The sequence below is a fragment of the Rhinolophus sinicus genome, linkage group LG03 (assembly GCF_036562045.2).
Source record: "Rhinolophus sinicus isolate RSC01 linkage group LG03, ASM3656204v1, whole genome shotgun sequence".
Lineage (NCBI taxonomy): Eukaryota > Metazoa > Chordata > Mammalia > Chiroptera > Rhinolophidae > Rhinolophus > Rhinolophus sinicus.
Window position 1 is genome coordinate 199025191 of NC_133753.1, and position 21144 is coordinate 199046334.

General features: G+C 58.6%; 1 protein-coding gene across 6 annotated transcripts in view; it reads left to right on the forward strand.

Moving 5' to 3' along the window:
* The window catches only part of SLC12A7 (solute carrier family 12 member 7), an 80326-nt gene that overhangs the window by 17637 nt on the left and 41545 nt on the right, over positions 1-21144 (forward strand). For 2 of the 6 annotated variants that reach the window (XM_074329132.1, XM_074329133.1), the window contains exon 1: positions 12899-13115. The exons of 2 other annotated variants lie outside the window; for them this stretch is intronic. In XM_074329132.1, coding sequence (XP_074185233.1) covers positions 12992-13115 — 124 coding nt within the window. In that variant the 5' untranslated portion in view covers positions 12899-12991. Of the gene's footprint in view, positions 1-12898; positions 13116-20244; positions 20383-21144 lie in introns of those variants that run through there. 2 more of the 6 variants (XM_074329137.1, XM_074329138.1) reach the window with 2 other exon arrangements.

Genomic DNA, 21144 nt, shown 5'->3' on the forward strand with positions numbered 1-21144 from the left:
GGACAGAAGGGAACCAGGTGCTGCGGTCGCCGCCTCGGGCAGTACTGGTCTTGACAACCCCCCCGGGTGTTGGCCCAGCTCCTTATTTAGCAAATCCTTACTGAGCGCCAACAGATACTGTGTCAGGTGCTGTGCTAAGCACTGGAAAGCAATAAAGGGCAAGACACTTTTCGTGCATCTGAGAAGGTTAATTCCATCAATAAGATAAGGAAGAAAGAAACCATAGCAAGGGCGTCTGTGCTGAGACGTGCCCCAGGCCCTCAGTGGGCTCGCTGCTGTCTCTGTGCCTGCCGGCATTGACCTCATGTCATGGAGGGAGGATGTGGGGTCCTCGTGCCTGTGTGACCCGAGCTGTCCCAATGGAGAGCTGCGCTACTCAGCCTTTATTTCTTGTGCTGCCAGACAACAAAGAGCTCATCTAGGCTGCTGGGAACAAGTGACCTTGACTTCACTGGACTCTGCCCAGGCGAGAACAGCTGGCCCGGGCAGTTTTTCAACCATGCCTGGGTCTGTGGTCACCGGGCTTGCAGCAGGGAGCTGAGGCTGCTATCCTTTGACCACTGTCCCCTCTGGTCTTTCCTGGTGGACATGTGCATGTTTAGGTAAACTGGCACCGACATGTGACACCGATAGCCAGATGAATACAAATTTTACATTTACTAACCAACTCTGTTAAGCAGAAATCTTCATGGCCAAAAACTGTTCTGAAAGAAAGATTTCACTGAGCCATGCGCTAGCCTGAAAAGGATCAGGGCCTGGGGCCTGCAGTGCGAACCACCAGCTGCAGGGAGGATGGAAAGCCATCGCATTCGCCAGGCTTTTCCATCCTGACGGGACCTTTTATGAGTTTGTTTGGGGCGGGGCTGGTTCTGTCACAGGTGCAAAGTCCCTGGGAAGAAGCGTTCGCTGCTTCTGCGGGTTCCGGTCATGGGACACAGCCCAGGGAGATCACTTGCAAGCAGGGTGCAGGTCACCTTGCTCTCCAGGTAAGAGTGAAACAGCCACCCGAAAGTCGGTTCAGAGTTTCCAGACAGACTCAGGAATCAGAGCAGTTTCCCCTCGGCTTCTGCCTGTGGCTGTTAACTGAGTAACTCCTGGTTTCTTCTTCCCACCCTCCTAATTTCAGGCGTTTCAGAATTTTCCTCTTGTCACACCCTCGCCCCCAGGTAAAAAGAGAATGCTACAGTCCCACCAATCAGTAGCATTTCAGATATTTTCATGGGTGTAGTATATCTCATCAAGACTTGATCTTTCAGTTCCTCGATGACGAAGGCTGATTGGATAAAATGAGTTAGACAGTATCCCTTCTTTTTAAAAAAGTCCCTGGAAGAGTTTGGTATAATTGGTGTTATTTTTTCCGTAAGTGTCTGGAAGAAATTTACCAGTGAAGCCATCTGGGCTTGTGTGTGGTGTGTGTGTGTGGTGTGTGTGCGTGAAGGTTTCCAATTATGGCTTTAGTTTCTTCGTGAGACATAGTACTATTCAGAGCTTGTATTTCTTCTGTAAATTTTGGTAGGCGATGATTCCCAAAGGATTTGTCTATTTCATCTACAATTTCAAAATTTTTATCACAAAGTTATTCACAATATCTTCTTGTTAACTGTATCATTTCCTGGGGCTGCTGTAACAAAGTACCACAAACTGGTAGCTCAAAATAACGGAATGTATTTGCCCCTGTCTGGGGGCCAGAAGAGGTCGCAGAGCCACACTCGCTCTGCAGCGTCCCCGCCTCTTCCAGCTCCTGGGGACTCCAGGGCCCCATTGGCTTGTGGCCAGATCACTCCAATCTCTGCCTCCGTCATCACATGACCTCCTCCCCTGCATTCCTCCTCAGGTGTCTTCAAATCTCTCCTTTTAAAGACACAAATCGTACTGAATCAGGGCCCCCCTACTCCAGCGTAAACTCAACTTGGTCACATCTGCGAGGCCTCTCTTTCCAAATGAGGCCACACTCATAGCCACCGGGGGCCAGGACGTTATCACTACCTTTCAGGGGACACAGGTCAACCCACTACACTGTCTGTGTAGTTTCTGCAGGATCTCCTGTGGTGACAGCTTTCTCCTGTGCACAGTTCTAGCTGCACTCGGCAAGTGTCCATAGGTTGTGTTTTCATTATCATTTAATTCAAAATATTAGCTGCTTTCAATTGTTGTGTCTCCTTTAGCTCATTGGTTCCTTGAAATGTGTTGCTTAACTTCCCAGCGCCCGGGGGAGTTTCCAGTTATCTCCCCGCGGTTAATTTCCTGCTTTGTGCCTCTGTGGTCAGAGATCCTACTGTTATTGCATTCTTTGAAATTGGCTGAGATTTGTCTTACGGTCCAGAATATGGTCTGTTTTGCTAAATGTTTCATGTGCATTTGGACAGTATGTATATGAGTTGTGTGGTTGTTAGGTGTGTGGCCGCCGAACTGTCAGGTCACACCTGTGGTTCAGACCTTTATCTCTGCTGAGTTTTTAAAATGTGTTCTGTCCATGACTGACAGAGGTATCTTTTTTTTTTTTTTACATTGGGGAATATTGGGGAACAGTGTGTTTTTCTAGGACCCATCAGCTCCAAATCAAGTCGTTGTTTTCAATCTAGTTGTGGAGGGCGCAGCTCGCTGACCCATGTGGGAATCTTGGTGTTATGAACTTTATCGTAACCAACTGAGCCAACCGGTCGCACCCTGAGAGAGATGTCTTAAAGTCTCTCGCTATTGGAGTCTAAGTGTCTGTGTCTCCTGGTTCCGTCGGGTTCTGCTGTCATTAAGCCCAGCAGCCAGAAGTGATAACCTGCAGGGTGGCCATGCAGCTGTGAGTCCAGACCTCCTGTTCACGCCTTCTCTGCTATTAAACGTGTTCCAATATTCTGTTCAGCTAGTGACACACGCTGCTGTTCCTGCCATGTGGCCTGCCTCATCGGGTCTATAGGAATGAGCATTGCCACCACTCCCACGCGCACAAGAATCACAGCCTGGCCCCACTCCTGGGCCACCGTCGTGGCGCGTCTGTATGTGACACTGCACACTTAATGTCCACATGCATCACAGCATCTGCCCTGCCCAGGTGGTGCCATTACCTGCATGCTTTTCCTTACTGTTTCCCTGCGTTTCTGTGCTTCTGTTGGAGACCATCGCCTTCAGCTCGGGGAGGGTTCCCTCCCGTGTTGTCTGTCTGGAAATGCTTTCATTGTGCCTCCTATTTTAACTGTTGTGTTGCTGGTGTGGGAATCCACGCTGGCGCTGGTTTTCTCTGTGTGCGCTTTGAAGAGACTGTCCCGCCGTCTTTTCTGTGATCGCCTCCCAGAGGCACTTGTCCGGGCCCCAAGCCGAGGGTGCACATCTTCCTGCTTTGGGTTTTTAAATGTGCTTCCCTTTTCTCCGTGGAGTGTAGCAGTCAGACAGTCTCAGCCGGTCTGCTTTTGTTCCTGTGCTCTGCGCTCGGTGGTGCCTTTGTATTACGTGCTTTTGGGCTGTTCATCTCTGGGAGGATCTGTCTGTTGCACTGGGGACAATGGACTGTGTGGGTTTGGAGTTGTGAACAAAAAAAGGAGTTTTATGGACAGTAACCTCACAGGTGGTTGGTCATAAACCCCTCACTGGCCAGGTGGGTGAGAGGTCACGCCGGGGACTAGAACTTCTTCGGTAAAAGGCTCATCTTGGCCATAGTAGCCCTGCCCATGTTTCTGTGCATCTAGGAGCCCACACCTTTGAAATAAGTGTGTCCACTCTCAAGAGAGCACAGAATCTCCTGTAATCCATCCCACCTTGCTTCCTCACCTCCGTGTCCTCTTGCTCACGTCCCCTCCTCAAGCCCAGATGCATAGAAGAAACTGCAAACTGCCATTCTCTGGAGTGTCTGAGATCTCGCTCCCAGCAATGTCATCAGTTTGGCTCAAGTAAACTCTTACAAATTTCTCTATAGGCTTGGACGTTTCTTACATGGGAATGTAAGTTGTGAGGCCTGTGTGACCTCAGTAGACTTTCCTGGCAATCAAAGCTTATTTTTAGAATGTATTTTTAAATCATTGCCCTGAGAAAGTAGTGTTTACACAAAAAAGGTAGTTTTTATAGATAGCAGTGAGTCTTAATAGCACATGAATCTGTCTGCTCTCGTGTGATTCAAGCCAGATATTTAAGGTTTGTTTGCACGAGGTAATTAAACACAGAGATTGTTATCTAACTCAGAAGGTGTTAATCAAACGTTCCCTTCTCTCCCTTCTTAATGGAATAGAAGAAAGTCAAGAAAAAGAGGTGGCTTTTGGTTCAATGGTGAAGCAGCACGTGAAGTGTAAACGTGAGGGCTGGCTCTGCCAGTCTGCAAAGGGTTCGGCAGAACCGACTGCAGCTGCGTCTGTGAGCCTTGGCCCCCGCACACCTCTAGGTCTGCGGCTCACGTGTCCCTCGGACACTTGCACAGGACCGCAGCCCGCAGCCCAGCTCAGCCCCAAGCCCGTCACTGGCCCGTCCTCTCCCTGGGCCTCCGTCCTCGGCAGTTTGTCAGGACCCGCTGGGGTGACCTTGGGACAGGCCGTTGGCCCCCTTATCTGGCTGTGGGTAATAATAGGATAGAAATCATCCCCCTGGGCGCTGCGGTGTAGCCTGTTTATCTCCGGGCACAGCTGCCTAATTTAAAGGATTGTGAAGTATTTTTGTCCTAGTGGTGCTGGCACAGGCTATGAGATGGGAAAGGTACAGAGGAGAGTCCGGTGGGAATTTGTCTCGTTCCCCTCTGCCCAACCCCAGGCCCCACTGACACACGTCCTGGCTCCTCCCAGAGGGGTTGTGCTGTGCATGAGATTCTTTACAAAAATGGTGACAAATTGTTCCACGTCGCTCTACACAGGGGGAGATTATTTAGCAAAGCAAAATGATTCAGTGTCCAAAAGGTGGAAGCAACCCAAGTGTCCATGGACAGATGAATGGACAAGCACAGTGTGGTCCATCCAGATGGTGGAATGTGACTCAGCTTTAGAGAGGAAGGGTTCTGACACCTGCTGCAGTGTGGATGGAGATGGAGGTGAAATGAGCCAGTCAGAGGACGAATGCTGTGACCCCATCACCCGAGGTCCCTGGAGGTGTCAGACTCACAGACATAGGAAGTGGACGGTGGTGCCAGGGACCGGGGGAGGGGTAGGCAGTGAGGGTCTAATGTGGACAGAGGTCTGGTTTGGGAAGATGGAAAGGTCTGGAGGAGTAGGAGGAGGTTAAAAGGTAAACAGGCACGTTAAAGTTTTTAGGGGTTTATTTGAGCAGACAAGTGGAGGTGTTGGGTGGGCTCCCTGACCAGCGCTAGGCCAGGTTTTTATAAAATCTGGCACCGGTGGTTTTGACGTCCGTTTCTTGGGACCCAGGGCTCTGACTCCGGCTGACATTCCGGTTTGCCTGTTGCTACCAAGGTGTCAGGCTCCGTCAGGCCGTCTCCTGTCTCATTACTGTGACACACGCACGTGCGCTTCCTGCACCGGGCTGCACACTCAATTTTACGTCCTGGATATTTTACCACAAACAAAATTATTTTGTTTTAAAGAGGGAAAGAAAAGTCAAAATGGGTAAATAGTTTTTGACAAGTTCCTGAGGGTGGTGTTGAGACACATGGGGGGGCCACATGACACCGGGACCTGCCGCAGCAGTGACCCCAGGGCCATGGCCCACATACAGTGACGGGGTGGCAGCAGAAGGCAGAGACAACCCCCAAGGAGGTGCCTTCAACCCCACTGACCTCGTGGGCTGAGATTCCGACGCTTGGAGGGGACACCACGGTCCACTGGCTTCAGGATGATAGGACCGGGGTGCAGACTGCTACCCTCCGCTAGGACAGCCTGCATGGACTCCTGAGGTGGCTGTGGGTGTGCGTCCAGGGCTCACCCCGCAGGTCCTGGACAAGGTCTGGATGGGCGGTGGGCTTGCCTCCCAGGAAAGGCTTGGCTCCATCCTGGCCCCTCCACACCACCCATGGGACTGGGGACACGGCTGTACTTGAAGCGCCTTTCTTGGTCCCAGCCTCACCCTCTCTGGCTGTGTGACGTCTGGCAAGTGACTGAGCCTCTGTGGCCCACGGGATGAGCATCGTTATGGCACTAAGATCTTGTCTCTTCTCGCTCCGTGATTAATTGAGGCTACACGCACACTCAGGGTGGAGCCTGCCACGGCGAGTGTCAGGGACAGCTCCCCGGAGAGGCTCACGGCCAGTGGGGACATCAGCACATGGGACTTGGAAGTAGCCTGCACGCTGCCCAGCAAGGCAGGAGGCACTGGAGAGGACGCGTGGAGATGGCCAGCACAGGCCCGCACACCGTGGTCTGGGGCCTGACGCCAGCACCCACGCGCACACCCCAGGCCTCCGCCCCCCAGCGTCTGTTGGGGACTGCAGGCCTGACAGAGTTCTTTTCTGCCTAGACGGCTTTGTGATTTAACAAATATTTGCTGGCTTATCCTTTCCTTGTTGACAGAAGGCTGTGATAGAAATGGCCCAGGTCTCCCGCTGCCAGGAAAATAGGAGCTCTGGGGCTGGGAGGTAATTTGGGGAGCGGCAGAAGCACACACTGGGGTTGCTCTCAGGCGCCACTTTCCTTTCAGACGTGGGATGAGCTGTGTCCATGCTGTGAGGTCAGCCTGCGCCCACCCCATAGCCCAGAGGCTCTGAGTCACCCTTTCCTGCCCCTGTGAGGAGTGGCGACCCCCGGTGGAGCACACAAGCCCACACCCAGTGAGTTCCGTGCGGTGTAGCCCCCAAACAGGTAGCAGCAGGGCCCGCCCCCCCAGATTTGCATCCTGCCGTGTGCCCACACATCGGTCTGGCCCACCCTTGAGCTCCAGGGAGACAGGCTCGCACGGCCTCTCTCACCACATCTGTGAGATGGAGCGTGGTGTGTGCGGCCTGAGCTCAGTGCACGTGCAAGTCCACTGGACACACGCCTGCCTGCCTGCCTCGCGCCTCTGGTGGGCATGGTGGGCATGTGGGCTGCTCCGCCCGGCTGACACACAGGTGCTGCTGTGACTGTCCTTGTATGCGTCTTCGGTGCCTGTACGTTTCTGTTGGGAGTCACTGCCAGGTCACGACAGAGACGGGTGTGCAGTTTCCCAGGTTACTGCTGAGCAGTTCCAAAGTGGCTGCACGGTTTGCACACTGGGTGTGTGGGGTACACGGGGGGTGTGGGGAGGCCGCTCGCTCCACAGCCTGGCCGCACTCGTGGCCCTGGCTCCTCTGTGGGGCATCTGTTGCCATCTTCATCCCTTCCTTCCAGGTCTGGCTCGTCCTGCTTGATCTGTAGGCCATCCTGACAGCCCGGCCGGCCGCGTGGCTGGCAGCTATCTTTTTTTTTTTTTTTTTAATGTGATATTACCTTATTCTTTTAATGTTTGTAGGATCTGTTGTCATGTCCCCTCTTCCATTCATTATATTGGTAATTTGTGTCCTCTCTCTTCTTTTTTTTAAAGCAGTTTGTTTTTGTTTGTTTTTTAATTTTATTGGGGAAGGGGAACAGGACTTTATTGGGGAACAGTGTGTACCTCAGGACTTTTTTACCAAGTCAGATTGTCCTTTCAGTCTTAGTTGTGGAGGGCGCAGCTCAGCTCCAGGTCCAGTTGCCGTTTCTAGTTGCAGGGGGCACAGCCCACCATCCCTTGTGGGAGTCGAACCGGCAACCTTGTGGTTGAGACGATGCGCTCCAACCAACTGAGCCATCCGGGAGCTCAGCGGCAGCTCAGATCAAGGTGCCGTGTTCAATTTTAGTTGCAGGAGGCGCTGCCCACCATCCCTTGCGGGACTCGAGGAATTGAACTGGCAACCTTGTGGTTGAGAGCTCACTAGCCCATGTGGGAATCGAACCGGCAGCCTTTGGAGTTAGGAGCATGGAGCTCTAACCGCCTGAGCCACCGGCCAGCCCCGCTGGCAGCTATCTTGACGCATGAGGGTCCGCTTTCCCAGTCTTAACGGTGGTTTTGGAGGAACAGAGAAATATCTGGCGTTAAGGTTGACCACTTTGTCGGTTTCTCTTTCATGAAGAGTGCGTTTTGAGGCCACGAAGGAATTCTGCAACCATCGATTTTAGTGTAAATCTGTGTTTTGCCATCTCTGACTGCAGGCTGCACTCCTGAAAGCTTGGGCCCTCCCCCGATGGCTTCCAGGGGTGTCCTGTGAGCCTTCCAGGGGTGTCCTGTGAGCCTGCCAGGTGAGCTGGTCTCGCCTCAACCCCAGGTGGGATCCATGGCACTCTGAAGGGTGAAACAAGAGACCCAGCCAGCAGAAAGGTCTCAAGTTGACACCAGTAACTTGCATTGGAGCCTGCGAGCCTCGCATCTGATGGCCTTAGAGGGACTGAATGGCTGGGAATCACCTGTGTGCCTTAGACCGGTGTGGACTGGATTTGGAGAGCGATGGAGCAGCAGAGGGGAGCAGGGGACCTGAGGGAGGTCAGAGTTATGAACCAGAGCCCAAAGCTGAATGCTCCTGTCCCCACCCTGCCCGGCACAGGGCTGGCCTGTTGCCTGGAGCTCTCTGGGGGAAATCCAAAGGAACGGGGTGTGTTCCTGGCCTCACCTTGAAACGCAGCCTTCCGGACGAGGTGAGGCCTGCCCTACCCACGCCATTTGCCATCTTGGGCCTCGGCTGGCGTGTGTGGGTGGGAGCCTGGGCGGGGCCTGGCGCAGGGATGGCGGAGGGATGGCAGTGTGGGCCAGGTACGCGTCAAGGAGCCCTGCTGTCCTGACACCACCTGCCCCAGGAACCAGCATCTCTGGGAGGGGCTAAAACCAGGCCACAGACCCACCAGACCTCACCCTTGCCATAGGTGAGACGGCAGTGTAGCATCTGTACCAGGACAGGAGTGGACAGAGTCATACTGTGGCTAGGGCAGAGATGTGGCTTGCTCCCCGACTTTCCTGGGAGCTGACGGCCCTTGGGAACTCTGGGGGGTACCATGAGGGTGGCGGGAGACAGCAGGGTCCCCCACCTGTGCTGGGTGCTGGCTGAGGGGCGATGGCTCTGGGTGTCCTTGCTCTGGCTGTGGCCCCCAGAAGTGGCATATGGGGAGAAGGTGGCAGCAAAGTGGGTCTGGTCTTGCCCTCAGATTTCCAGGTGCCTGCTTTAAAACACTGCTGGTGGCGTTGCAATGGTTCCCCGTCCCCCTGGGAACTGTACGGCGGGGCTACCAGAGGCAGACTTAGAGCTTCTGGAAAGTGCCTTCAGCCTGCGGCACGTGCTGCCTTTTGCTGACAGGAACGATTTGTGTTCCACACATGGAATTTTCACAGGTGGCCCTCCTTACTGGACCAGTTTTAAAACGCTGCTTCCCCCACCCCACAGTCACTGGAACATTCCCCCAGAGGGGAGGGCTGGTGTGCTTATCACTGACAGCTGTGCAGGCCTCTTATCTTCTTTCAAATTAAACAATCCTGCTCGGTGCTGTGGTCCCTGGAGGCTGTGGGCCCAGGGTGTGAGGAGGGGCCACTGTCCTTCTTGCTCTGCCTTTCCCTTCAGCCAGGCCAGAGGCTTGGCCAGCCCCCCTGCCTCCCCCACCCCCCCACCCCCGCCTCGGGCAGAGACCCCAGAAACTGTCGCTGTTCTCGGAGTTTCGCTCAGTTTGTTCTGAGAAATTCTTGCGTCTCCCGCATTTTCAAGACCACAGGGGCAGACTTGACAAGCCCTTTCCAGTCAGACCCTGGGCCAGGGTTTTCTCCCTCGTGGGTTTCGTGCAGTTTCCCTGTGGGGTGGCCCCAGACCCCTGCCACCCCGGAGCTGCTGGATTCGGCCTCATGTTTGAGTTATCAGGGCGGGTTGTCTGCTCACAGTGACTGTCCTTCCAACAGTCCCGTGTCACTGCAGTTGGTTCAGGACACACGGCTGCCGCAAGAATCCCAGACTTTGGCTGGGTCTGGTCTGCGCTCTTCCCACTCAGCTGGTCCACTTTCTTTCTCTCAGTGTTTAGAAAGGTGTCTGTGAAGCTCTGACTCACAGAAGGGTTCTCAGTGTGGGGTCTTCCTGTCTCACAGCGTCAGCATGGAGGGGCTCTGGGTCCTTGTGGTGGAGTGCTGGCAGGAACCCCTTCTCTGTTGTGGGCACCCCCCACCCACTCCACCAGGGCCCAGGCTGCCTGTGCCTCAGAGGGGACTGCCAGCTGCAGGGACCCTGTGATAGCCCTAGGCTCACCCCTCCAACTCTGAAGCCTGGATTCCGACACGGCCTTTCCCAGAGCTCACAGCAAATGTTTGTCCAAGATTTACTTGAAAAGAAGTTACTTGTGGGGCCAGAACAAGGGCTAGAGGACACAACGGCATTTGGGCCTGGTCACACTTTACGATGGCTGGCTGCCACCTCTGTGCCCGCCCCTCTCTAAGCCTGAGGTTTGTCCTGATTCGTGAGCCCTCAGCAGCCAGGCCAGCTTGTGGGTGCAGGATTCCCACAGCATCAGCGGAGGACAGCAGAGGGAAGGCAGGCTGTGCCCATTCCACCAGAGTCTCAGGAAATGAGAAGCTGGAGACCCACAGCGGCCACCAGGACCCCCACAGGGTATGACCCTAAGACGGGATCTCATCCTTGAAAGGATTGCAGACCCCCTCGAGCGCTGAGTCCCATTCTAACTTCTGTGTTCTTTTAACAATCCTCACCTTTCTCAAGTACAAAATAAAGCCCAGTAAGGTCTGAGAGCTCTGTTGGAGGGGACCCTCACCCTCCTGTTTTGAAGGGACTTCAGTGCTTTCCTCTTTGGGGCTCTGCTCTCTGCCTGTGAACACCCCAATCCTGGAGGCGAAGGGCTGCGTTGGTGGCCTGAGACATCCAGCCACCTGGCACCCAGGACGTTCTGAGCTGGGGACAGACAAGCAGAGCAGGGCCAGCTGGCAGCAGGATGTCAGAACTCACCAGGGGCATTGAAGGTCGTGGCCACTAATGTTTTCAGTACGTCCATGTGTCATGAAACAAGGAGATTTTACCCAGTCATGAAATGATTTTATTTTGAACATTTTCAAATCTACAGAAAAGTGGGGGATAGTTTGAGGACTCTCCCCTGCTGGCGACCTGGCCCCACACTGCCCTCCCCTTCCTGCCCTGTGGGTCTCCTGGGTCCCTTCCACCTGGAGTCTCTGGGTTGTTTTTGAGTATTCTCAGGTGACAATGACGTTTTTCAGAATCCAGGACATTGTTTTGCTGAACCCCAGAACCAGTTAGGTCCTCAGGGCGCATGCCTGTCCTGCCCTGCCCCTCAGTGAGGGAGATGTGTCCCCAGGGGCCAACTGCAGGGCTTCTGAGCAGGAGGGGCCTGGAATCCGGGTCACAGGGGGAGCCTGGGGTGGAGCGGCCAAGGCTGGGTCAGATTGGAGCCCCCTGTGTCTGTCTACTCTGGCAGGGCGGGGACTCTGCTGGCCCTGCCTGCAACAGCTGCTTTCTGAGCCACTGCACAGTCAGGCAGAGGTGGGGTCCTCAGAGACCACCATGGGCCTGGGCGGTTCTCTCCCAGAATTCTTCCCGCCCAGACATGCAGGAGAATTCTGGTCCCATAGGGCAGTGGAAGACAGGCCCACTCCCCTCGGGGCTTCTGTCCCTGTGGCCCTCACGCCCCACCCTGCCAGGAAGGGCAGGTCACACTTTTTGTTCTAAAAAAATTACTCCAGGCCCCCCTCCTTTTTCCGTCCCCTCTCCCCGTCTTCCTGCCCCCTCACGCTCCCACCATGCCTTCAGGGTCCCAGCAGCAACCTGCATCTTCTCCCCTTTGTGTTGGAGATTGGCCCGTACCCCAGGAGGGGTGCCAGGCCCCCCCTCAGCCGCACCCAGCCAGGGCCAGGCCCTTCCAGGCTAAGGGCTGCGACTCCCCGTGGGCTGCCTGGACCTGTCCGGCCTGGTGACCACAGGCCTCCGGCTTCCGCCTGGGGCCTGAGCCTGGGGCAGAGGGTGGGAACCTGGCCACCCACCTTCTTCTCTCCTTTGTCTTTCATTGCAAGTGGCTTTTCTGAATTTGTTACGTTGTTTGGTTATTATAAGAACACAATACCAGGAAAAGGCAGAGCCCCCACAGCCCAGAGAGAGTCTGGCATCTTTTGGGAGCCCTTTGGGCCTGCAGGACTATACCCGCTTTTCAAACACTGTCCGACCATTCTGAGTGTTGTTTTAGTCTGTCCTGACTGCCAGTGCCCTCACCTCCGACCTGTATTTTGTGTTGTGGGTGTACAACAGTTTGGGGTGTCTCATTGCACCTAGATGCCCTAACTTTTCCGACTAATTTCCTTTTGATGGACGTTGGGTTGTTGGCCCGTTTTCCTGTGTCATTGGCTGTAAGATCCCAGGCTGCAGGGCTGTTCCGCTGCCTTCCTCTCCTGGCGGACTTCCCTGCCCTGGTCTGCAAACTTCCCCTCCCAGTGGCTTCCCCAGACTTGACTGGTGGCGTGGGGGAAGGGCGGGCTCCCGGAGCCACTCACCTGAGCAGGCAGCGATGGGCCTGGGGTCCTGGTGATTTCTGTGTATCAGGTTAAGTCCCTTGTGGACCGAGCCCCCGAGCAGTTCCCCCCTCCAAACCATGGCTCCCTTCTGCAATAAATCCCATCCCAGGGATGGGTGAGCCTCCAGCCAGGCAAGGAGGAGAGGGGACCTGAACCCAGCTCAGTCTGGTGGGGGACCCTGTTTTGTTTCGCCTGGGGGCCAGACTGTGTGGGGGGACTGCTCCGCGGCGGGCAGGGGGAGGTGGCACAGGAACGGGGAGTCACCCGCTAGGGGACGGCGACACTGGGCGGGCGGGGGGCTCGGGCGGTCCCCCGGCACAGGCTGGGGGTGGGACATCCGCGGAGGCGCCCCGCCCCGCCCTGTCCTGCCCGGCTCAAACTTTTCCAGGGGCCGCGGGGACCGCAGGTGAAGTCACGTGGTTGGCCGGGGGCGGGGCGAGGCCGGGGCCGGAGGGCGGGCTCGGGGCGGGCCGCGCGGACCCCGCCTCTGCGCCCAAGTCCCGCGGCGCGTCGGCGGGAGCGGGCGGAGCGCAGCGCGTCTGGAGCGCGGTGTGGCCCGGCGCGCAGTGGCCGGAGAAGCATGCCCACCAACTTCACCGTGGTGCCCGTGGAGGCGCGGGCTGACGGCGACCAGGACGAGGCGGCGGAGATAACCGAGGCGCCGGGCCCCCCCGAGGGCCGCGAGCCCGACTGCTCCAGCCCGGGTGAGCGTGGCCGCACCTGCCCGCGGGACAAAGGCGGAGCCGGGCTGCGCGGGGCTGGGGCGGTCCGGGCGGGACGGGGATCCCAGGGAGGGGTGTGGGTCCGCTTTCCCCCCCTCCCGGGGCTCTCCCATCAGTTCCTCTCACTCTGCCTCTTCCTGCGGCTCCCTCACGCCAGCCCCGTCCCCGTCCTGCCTGCAGAGCCCACACCAAGCTTAGTCGCGTGGGCGGCGGGCGAAGGGTCCGTGCCCAGCGCTCCTAGGGCTGGAGACTCCCCTCGGCTTCTCCCCCATGGCCCGCCCCCCGGGATCCAGGAAGCACCTTATTCTGGCACCCTGAGTGGGGCAGGGGGGAGGTGTGGGAGACGCCACGGGGTAGCTATGGAAACGAGGAAGGGGCCTCTGAGAACCCGGGGGGTTGGTTTGCCCCCAGGCGCCTTGCTCTTCCTCTGGCCTTTGCTCCCCCCTGGCGGCGGGGCAAAGGGTCGCGGGTCAGATCAGCCCCTGCTGATCCCAGTTGTGTGCGCAGGGGCCCGAAGTAGCCCACTTTCTGGTCATTGGCAGGAGGACACGTCCCTGGTGGGGCTGGGGGAGGGGGCCACCCCAGCCCCTACTAGCAGTGCTCGGGGAGGGTCCCCCCGGTCCTCTTTGTTCTGGTGTCCCGAGGTCTGTGGCACTTTCACTTTCTCTTGTGGGGGCTCCCTCCCCCAGGCCTGTTCCTCCAGGCCCAGCTTCCTGCAGCTGATGGATGGTTTACTCAGCGAGCAGTTTCATCTCTGCTCTCAGCTCCCCTCTAGAAACTGGGGAGGTGAGGACCCAGTCTGGTGCCTGCAGCTGCCCACCCCCCTGCCCTGGGTCGCACAGTGTAGCCGTGGGAGGGGGCTGCCAGCTGCAGCCACTTACGGGAAGACGGCCAGGTGAGTGGAGCGGACAGGTCTTGTGTGCCCACTCCTTGGCAGGACATGTCGGGCCCCTCCTGGGGGCACCTTTAGGAACCTGCTGAAGGTGCTCCCCTGATGGGCTTTTGCCTCGTCAGTCATCAGGGTCCCACCCAGCTCTGCATTTGGGAGTGGGGCTGGTCACGGCTGCTCTGGTTGGGGCGTGAAAACAGTGTGTCAGGCTCAGTCTTCCTCTCACCACAGCCCCCTGGACCTGAGCGTCACGCGTGAGTGGGTCCTGTGGTCTTTCTGGGTGAGCTGTGTCAGATGGGCTCCGCAGCCCTCCTGTTCCCACAGGAGCTTTCAGCTGCCCTACTGGGTGTCTGGCTCCCTATCTGCTGGTGCCATGTTCGCTTTCTTCCCAAAGTTTGTGGCTTGTTTTGAAGTGGGGCATCATTTTCCTCCTGCTTGTCCCTTGTGCTGTCATGCTCTCATGTGGTGCCCTGGGACCACGAGCTGGGACTACAGCTGCCAGAAAGGCTGGGCGTCTCGCCCAGCTGCTCTCGAGCCCTCAGCCCACCCTCCCTGGGCGCGTTTGCTTTCTGAGCCCCGTCCCTGCTGAGGGCTGGACAGGAGTCACATCTGCCTGGATGATCTCAGACGCAGGAGCTCCAGGAGTGTGGGCTTTGTGCTCTTGTTCACAAACCTTCTGTCTGAGCTGAACTGTGACACTCGGCTGAGCTGGCACAGAGCTAACCGGGACTTTGACGTTTTGTGCTCTGTCTTCGTGTTTCCTCAGAAAGAGGAAGGAGGTCCTCGTGCTGCATGTCCCAGGGCCCTTGTCTGTCAGGGTCTGTGGCTGGGCTCTGAGTTTAACATAAGCTGTCAGACCAGTCTGCACTCAGTGATGCCATGTGATGGCCCTGTCACCAGCACGATGAGTGGGCAGCCTGGGGAAACCAACACACGCCCTGCTTGTTGGGAAGGGTCCTGCAGGAGCTGGGAACAGCCGGGCCAGAACCCCTTCCAGAGGGTCCGTGTTGTGCGGGGTCTGCACTCTGTGGTCCCAGGCCCGTGGCCAGGCTGCCCCGCCAGCATCACAGGATCGCTGGGGCTTCCTGCCGGGCCTTCTGACCCTGTGGCTGACCCTTGACCCCCCCAGGGAAGCACCTGGTTTTCTGGGTGGCCTCTCAGTGGGGTAGAGCAACTTTGGGGAGACCCTGTACCTGGAAACCCCTGGGTTGTTGTGGAAATAGGTATAGGACCTCAGGGCGAGGAGTGAGGAGTGAGGGGTGAGGGTGGCATGTGCACAGAGTGCGTCCCGGGGGTGGGTGGGAGGTGAGATGGGGGCGCTCACCTCCCTAGGCCCAGCTGATACAGACCTTAGTCAGGCCAGATTCTGGTCTGTCTGGTCTGGAAGCTTGAAGGCCCCACGAGCCTGTGATACCTGGAGCTGGAAGGAGCCTGTGACACCTGGAGGCCCCATGACCCTGTGGCACCTGGAGCCGGAAGGAGCTTGTGGCACCTGGAGATGGAAGGAGCCTGTGGCACCTGGAGGCCCCACGAGCCTGTGGCCCCTGGAGATGGAGCTTGTGGCACCTGGAGCCGGAAGGAGCCTGTGGCACCTGGAGCCAGAAGGAGCCTGTGACACCTGGAGCCGGAAGGAGCCTGTGGCACCTGGAGCCAGAAGGAGACTGTGACACCTGGAGGCCCCACGACCCTGTGGCACCTGGAACTGTAAGGAGCTTGTGGCACCTGGAGCCATAAGGAGCCTGTGGCACCTGGCGGCCCCACGAGCCTGTGGCACCTGGAGATGGAAGGAGCCTGTGGCACCTGGAGCCAGAAGGAGCCTGTGGCACCTGGAGGCCCCATGAGCCTGTGGCACCTGGAGATGGAAGGAGCCTGTGGCACCTGGAGATGGAAGGAGCCTGTGGCACCTGGAGATGGAAGGAGCCTGTGGCACCTGGAGATGGAAGGAGCCTGTGGCACCTGGAGATGGAAGGAGCCTGTGGCACCTGGAGATGGAAGGAGCCTGTGGCACCTGGAGATGGAAGGAGCCTGTGGCACCTGGAGATGGAAGGAGCCTGTGGCACCTGGAGATGGAAGGAGCCTGTGGCACCTGGAGATGGAAGGAGCCTGTGGCACCTGGAGATGGAAGGAGCCTGTGGCACCTGGAGATGGAAGGAGCCTGTGGCACCTGGAGATGGAAGGAGCGGGCCTGCTCCACCCCATGGCGCCACGGCCAGCGGCAGGGTGGTGGGTGGCAGATGGCAGAAGCTGAGCTTTGACCTTGAATTAGTCCTACTGCTTTACCCTGGATCTCCTGGATGGCAGGCCTGTGCCTGGTGCGTTTGCCCCAGGAAGACGGCAGCCCTGAACCCCAGTGCTGCTGCAGGGAGGCCTGGGCCCCCTTGGAGGAGCTGCTCCCTTAGTGAGTGAAAACCACTGGGGGCAGGGAGGGCTGGCGCAGGAAGTGGAGGCCAAGGCCAGTGTTAGCTTCTGCTGTGGGCACATTCGCTGGCCCTCCCCTCCGGCAAGGTGGGGCCTCGTGTTCTGGAATGACTGGGGTTCATCTTTCCTGGGGGCCGGTCCCCTCCCTGAGGACGGGCACCACACCCTGGTCCCCTGCATAAAGGGACATGTGTTCTGCATGTTATTGTGATGGGAGTGGAAAGGATAGGTTTTTCTGTATCGTGTTCTTGATACTTTGTTTCTTGGTGGAAATACATACAGGGGAGGTGGCAAGCATGAGGGTGCTTCTTCCTGAGCTCTGGGCATGATGGGTTTTTAACCGACTTCGGGGAGCCCAGTCTGACCCCCTCTTGGTACCCCCTCCCCAGGCCGGTGGGTGGGTCCTGTGTGTCCCCCAGAGGGGTTCCACCCGCAGCTTCTGTGGCTCGGCGTCAGCCCGAGTGGGCCTCTTGCCCTGTCCGAGACCTGGAGCCTGAGACGGGCCCTGTGGCTCTGACTCTGCTTCCTACTCCTTTGGTTCCCGTTCTGCTTTTTGGGTCCTTTTCTGTGATGTCCTGCTCTGCTGCTCAGGTCCTGTTGGTCACTCTGGTCTTCTCCACCCTCTGGGAAGGGCACCGCAGCCCCCCCACACGCTGACCCAGGCAGTGCTGGGGAGACTCGCCTTTGTCCCGTCAGGGGACATGGCAGGCCAGCCCCTGGGAGTGGGCCGTGGTGAGCACGCTGAGGCTGTGGCCCCAGGGCTTGAGCAGGTTTTCTGCCATGTGAGGCTGCTGCCACTGGGATGGCGACAGCACAAACCCCGGGGTGAGGACGTGGGGCTTCAGGGAGCAGGTGAAGAGTGGGGTGGCCAGAGCTTTCTGGTTCTGTCCAGCTGGGCAAGGGCACAGAGCCACATCCGTCACTGGGTTTCAGGAAGGAGGGATGCGTCCCTCTGCCACAGGAAGGACAGGCCGTGCGTCTGTCCCGTCGGCAGAGCCCGTGACCCGCCTGGCTCCTGGGGTGACTGCAGGTGGCCTGGGCCCACGGATGCCCTTTAGGGTGTTTCGTATTAGGGGTGGGGGGTACCAAACGTGTTTTGTACTGAATTCCATTTTGAAAGGCCAAGGAAGAAAAAATAGTTTGATACTCGCGGAATGGAGTTGGGGGCACAACTGTGTTCACGCCTCCTCCACGTGCTCGCTGGGGTCCCAGACTGTGTCAGGCAACAGTCGCTTGGCTTAGAAATCAAGTGAGAACCTGGTTAAGTCCTGCTGCCGAGCCCGAGTGTGCACGTGTGCATGTGTGTGTCTGTGTGTGTGCACACGCAGTGGCTGGTAGAGGGGCTTGGTCACCAGCATTGGATCACGTGGTGTGGGGGCGTCTGTTCTTAACTTCAGCCCCCCAGTGGACCCCATCCAGTCACGGCTGGGGGTGCTGTCCCCACTGTGGGGTGTGCAGGCGGGGGTGACAGTCTGCGCCTTGTTCTGAAATGTGTTCCCTGTAGTAAGTGTGGGGGCCCGTTGCCTCCTAGATCCAGTTCTGAGTCTTTTTTTCCAGAAGGTTCCCCAGACCTCCCGATCCCCATGCTGTGCTGGGGTGGGTGCCTGAGCTGTGGACACCAGTAGTGGCAGCTGCTGCTCTTGGGACGTGAGGGACGGCTCCGAGTGGGTCCAGTCTGACAGCAGCCCCCAGTGGTCAGGCAGCTCTGGGGCTGCTGGGTGCCGGTTACAGCAGCTGCCTTCTGTCCTGTGAAGGGTGTGGGCTTCACCCCACCGGTCCATGGTGGTCCTGGGGGCACCAGTGAGCAGAAGGGTCTCAGCCCCCCTCCTGGGGCACGGCGGCTGTAGGAACTGGCACGTGGTCAGTGGTGTGATGGGGAAATGGACTCCATGAATGCCTGTGGTTGAGGGAGGCCTCTCAGAGGGGCCAGTGGTGCCAGCAGGGAGAGTGTTGAGGCAGCGGTGGGCCTCCCGATGTGAAGCCCAGCCCCGTCCATGTGGAAGCCACAAGCTTCAGGGCCTGACTGGTTCTGATGGCCTGGCTGTGTCCTTGCCATCAGGAGGCATGAGGCTGGGATTGCTCCGCCCACCTGCTACCGTGTCTGAGGGGGGCTGTGGCCGTGAATAGGAAGCAGCTGACCCGCCGACAGGCCTCTGCTCATGTCGCCCCCTCCTCTGACATGGGCTCTTGGGCCTGTGCCTCGTATTGTGTACTGGGCCCGACCCACCGGCTGGAGGCATAGACTGTCCGATGGTGACAAGGACGAGCAGGCAGCCCCCCAGGATGGAGCTCCCTGAAACACAGCCCCCGGCAGACCCTGGGTTGGGTGAAACGCTGTGGCCCCTGGGGGAGCCTGGCCCTGGACGGAGGCGCCTGGGCACAGAGTCAGGGTCTGAAGGCGGGGGCAGGGGGCAGGCGTGACGGCCAGGGGAGCGCCTGCTGTGTGGGTTCTGGGGGCCCCTGGCAGAGCCGGCTCCTCGGTTCCCATCACCGTCAGTGGGAAGGAGTGGGCCCTGTGGGCCAGTGGGGCTTGATGTGGGGGGGCTGCTGTACGTGCGACCCACCTGCCTGTGCCAGGCGGCTCTGCGGGGCCTGCTGGGCTGTGGACGTTCCTGCTGTTCCCAGCGCCTTGATGGGGCCTCTGCCCCTCAGTGTCCCCAGTGCTGTTGGAGGCCGGGAGCCCCTTTCTCGCCCTACTCTGGGACCCAGGAGGGGCCTGGGAGCCACGTGGCACCGTCCATCCTTTAGTGGTCCAGGTGGGACTGAATTTCAGGGTGTTTCCTTCACGTAAGTGACCGCAGATCGTCCACGGCCTTGTCCTATACCACTGGGGAGTATGGTGCAGCTCTCGGGGGGACATTGGAAAGGGGGTGCTTAGCAGCGTGAGGTGCCTCGTGGGCTTGGAGCTGGTCAGGGCTGAGGCTACACACCATGCCTGGGCAGCTGGAGCAGGCCAGAGGTGTCTGCCCAGGGCAGGTCCTACAGGTCAGTAGCGGGCTGGTCTTGTCCCCTGCCTTCGGAGGACCCAGCCGTGAAGTGGAGTCTCTGCCTGCGTCTCTACCCACTGGGCCTGCGGCCACAGCCCTGGGACCTGCCACATGACCCTCGGGCCTGGGCTCCTGCACTGGGGTGGCTGACCTTGGACCAGGCCACCTTCCAGGGCCACTGTCCTCAGGGCCGCTGTAGACACCGCTCGTGCTGCATAGCTGGGGCACAGCAGTTGGGGTGGTGGCCAGGCTTGGGGTGAAACCCGAAGGTGGGCCCGGGGAAGGGCATGCTACACCCACCGGGGGCTGGTTGGCCACTCGTGCTGCCAGCCGCCCGGCTCTCCTGTCATCATCTCCACGTGAGATGGGAGGCAGGGTGTGACGTCCGTGTCAGGCTCACGGGCCCAGCACTTTGCACTTCAGTGTGTGCATGAGGGTGTCCCATAGAGTTATTTTCTAGTGACAGCTGCTCTGGGGCGGGTGTGTTGTGTCTGCAGGCAGCCAGGGCCTCGCCTCGGCAGGGAAGACCCTTCTCCTGGGGGCGTGTGAGCCCTCCTGAGGGGCCTGCGGGGCTGCGGCCTGGTGACAGTGGCGGGGACAGCACCCAGGAGTAGGGGGCTGGGTCTCCCGCACGGTAGAAGCCGGACCGCCCAGGCTCTGGCCGGTGGCTGGCTGTGGGCGGGTCCCAGGGGGCCTGGGCTGCTTCTGGGGGACATTGGGGGGCAGTGCCGTTCAGCAGAGAGCAGAGGACAAAGGGTTAATACCTTTCTTTTATGAAAAAGGGGAACTCCCTTTTTAGAACAGAGAGGCTCTATGCAGATAAGCCCGGGGCTGCTATGCAGATAAGCCTGGGGCTGCGGCTGCCGGCAGGACCAGCTGAGAATGAGGCCCCCCAGCTCCTGCACCCACGGCTGAGGCTCTGGGTGGGTCCTTGAACCTCCTGCCAGGAGCCCCGGTGAGCGTTCGGTGGTCTCCTGTGGTTCCCTGTGGCTGGTGGGGGGCAGCTGGGGTCGGGGGCCATGAGCGGTTACTGGTGCCGGGGTCTTGCCTGGGCACCTGCGTGGGCCCCGCCACCCTCACTTCGGGAGGCCCTGAGCAAGGCCCAGAGCCTGCGAGGTGCTCCTTGCTCGCTTCCTCTTCCTCTTCTTGGGCGGTTTCTTTCTGAGAAAACAGTTGGGGGCGGAGTGGAAGTGTGTGATTGATTCTGTGTGGACGGGTGTGGGGGTGGGAGCCGTGGTTCAGGCAGCAGCTTTGTTTTCTGCGTTCTGGTCATTCCGAGCACAGTCCCCACTTGCTGGGCCCGCGTGACTCACAGGCCTGGGGTCTCTCTGGCTGTTGGGAGGAGAGCCAGTGGCGCCTGGGCCTGTTTACCACTTTCGATTTGGCTGTGTGAGGCCGCCGCCCTGACCTCCTCACACAGGCCACGCCTCGGTTAGCACAGTGGCGAGGCCTGGCACCGTCCGAGCGGTGGGGGAGCCCCTTGTGTCCACGTCTGTCACCCTCTGCTCGAGGGTACATGTACACCCCAGGGTAATGCAAGGCCCTTTGGGACTCAAAGGCCATTCTGAGTTTTCCTTGTGCCTCAGTTTCCGTCTAGGGACCGTCCTACCCCAGAGGTGGCCATGACCTCTTGTCTCCGGAGCCCCGTCTGGTGACGGCGCCTGCGGGTCGGGCCTGGGTTCTCAGAGGCTCAGAGGCTGGTCACTGGGGAGGGATC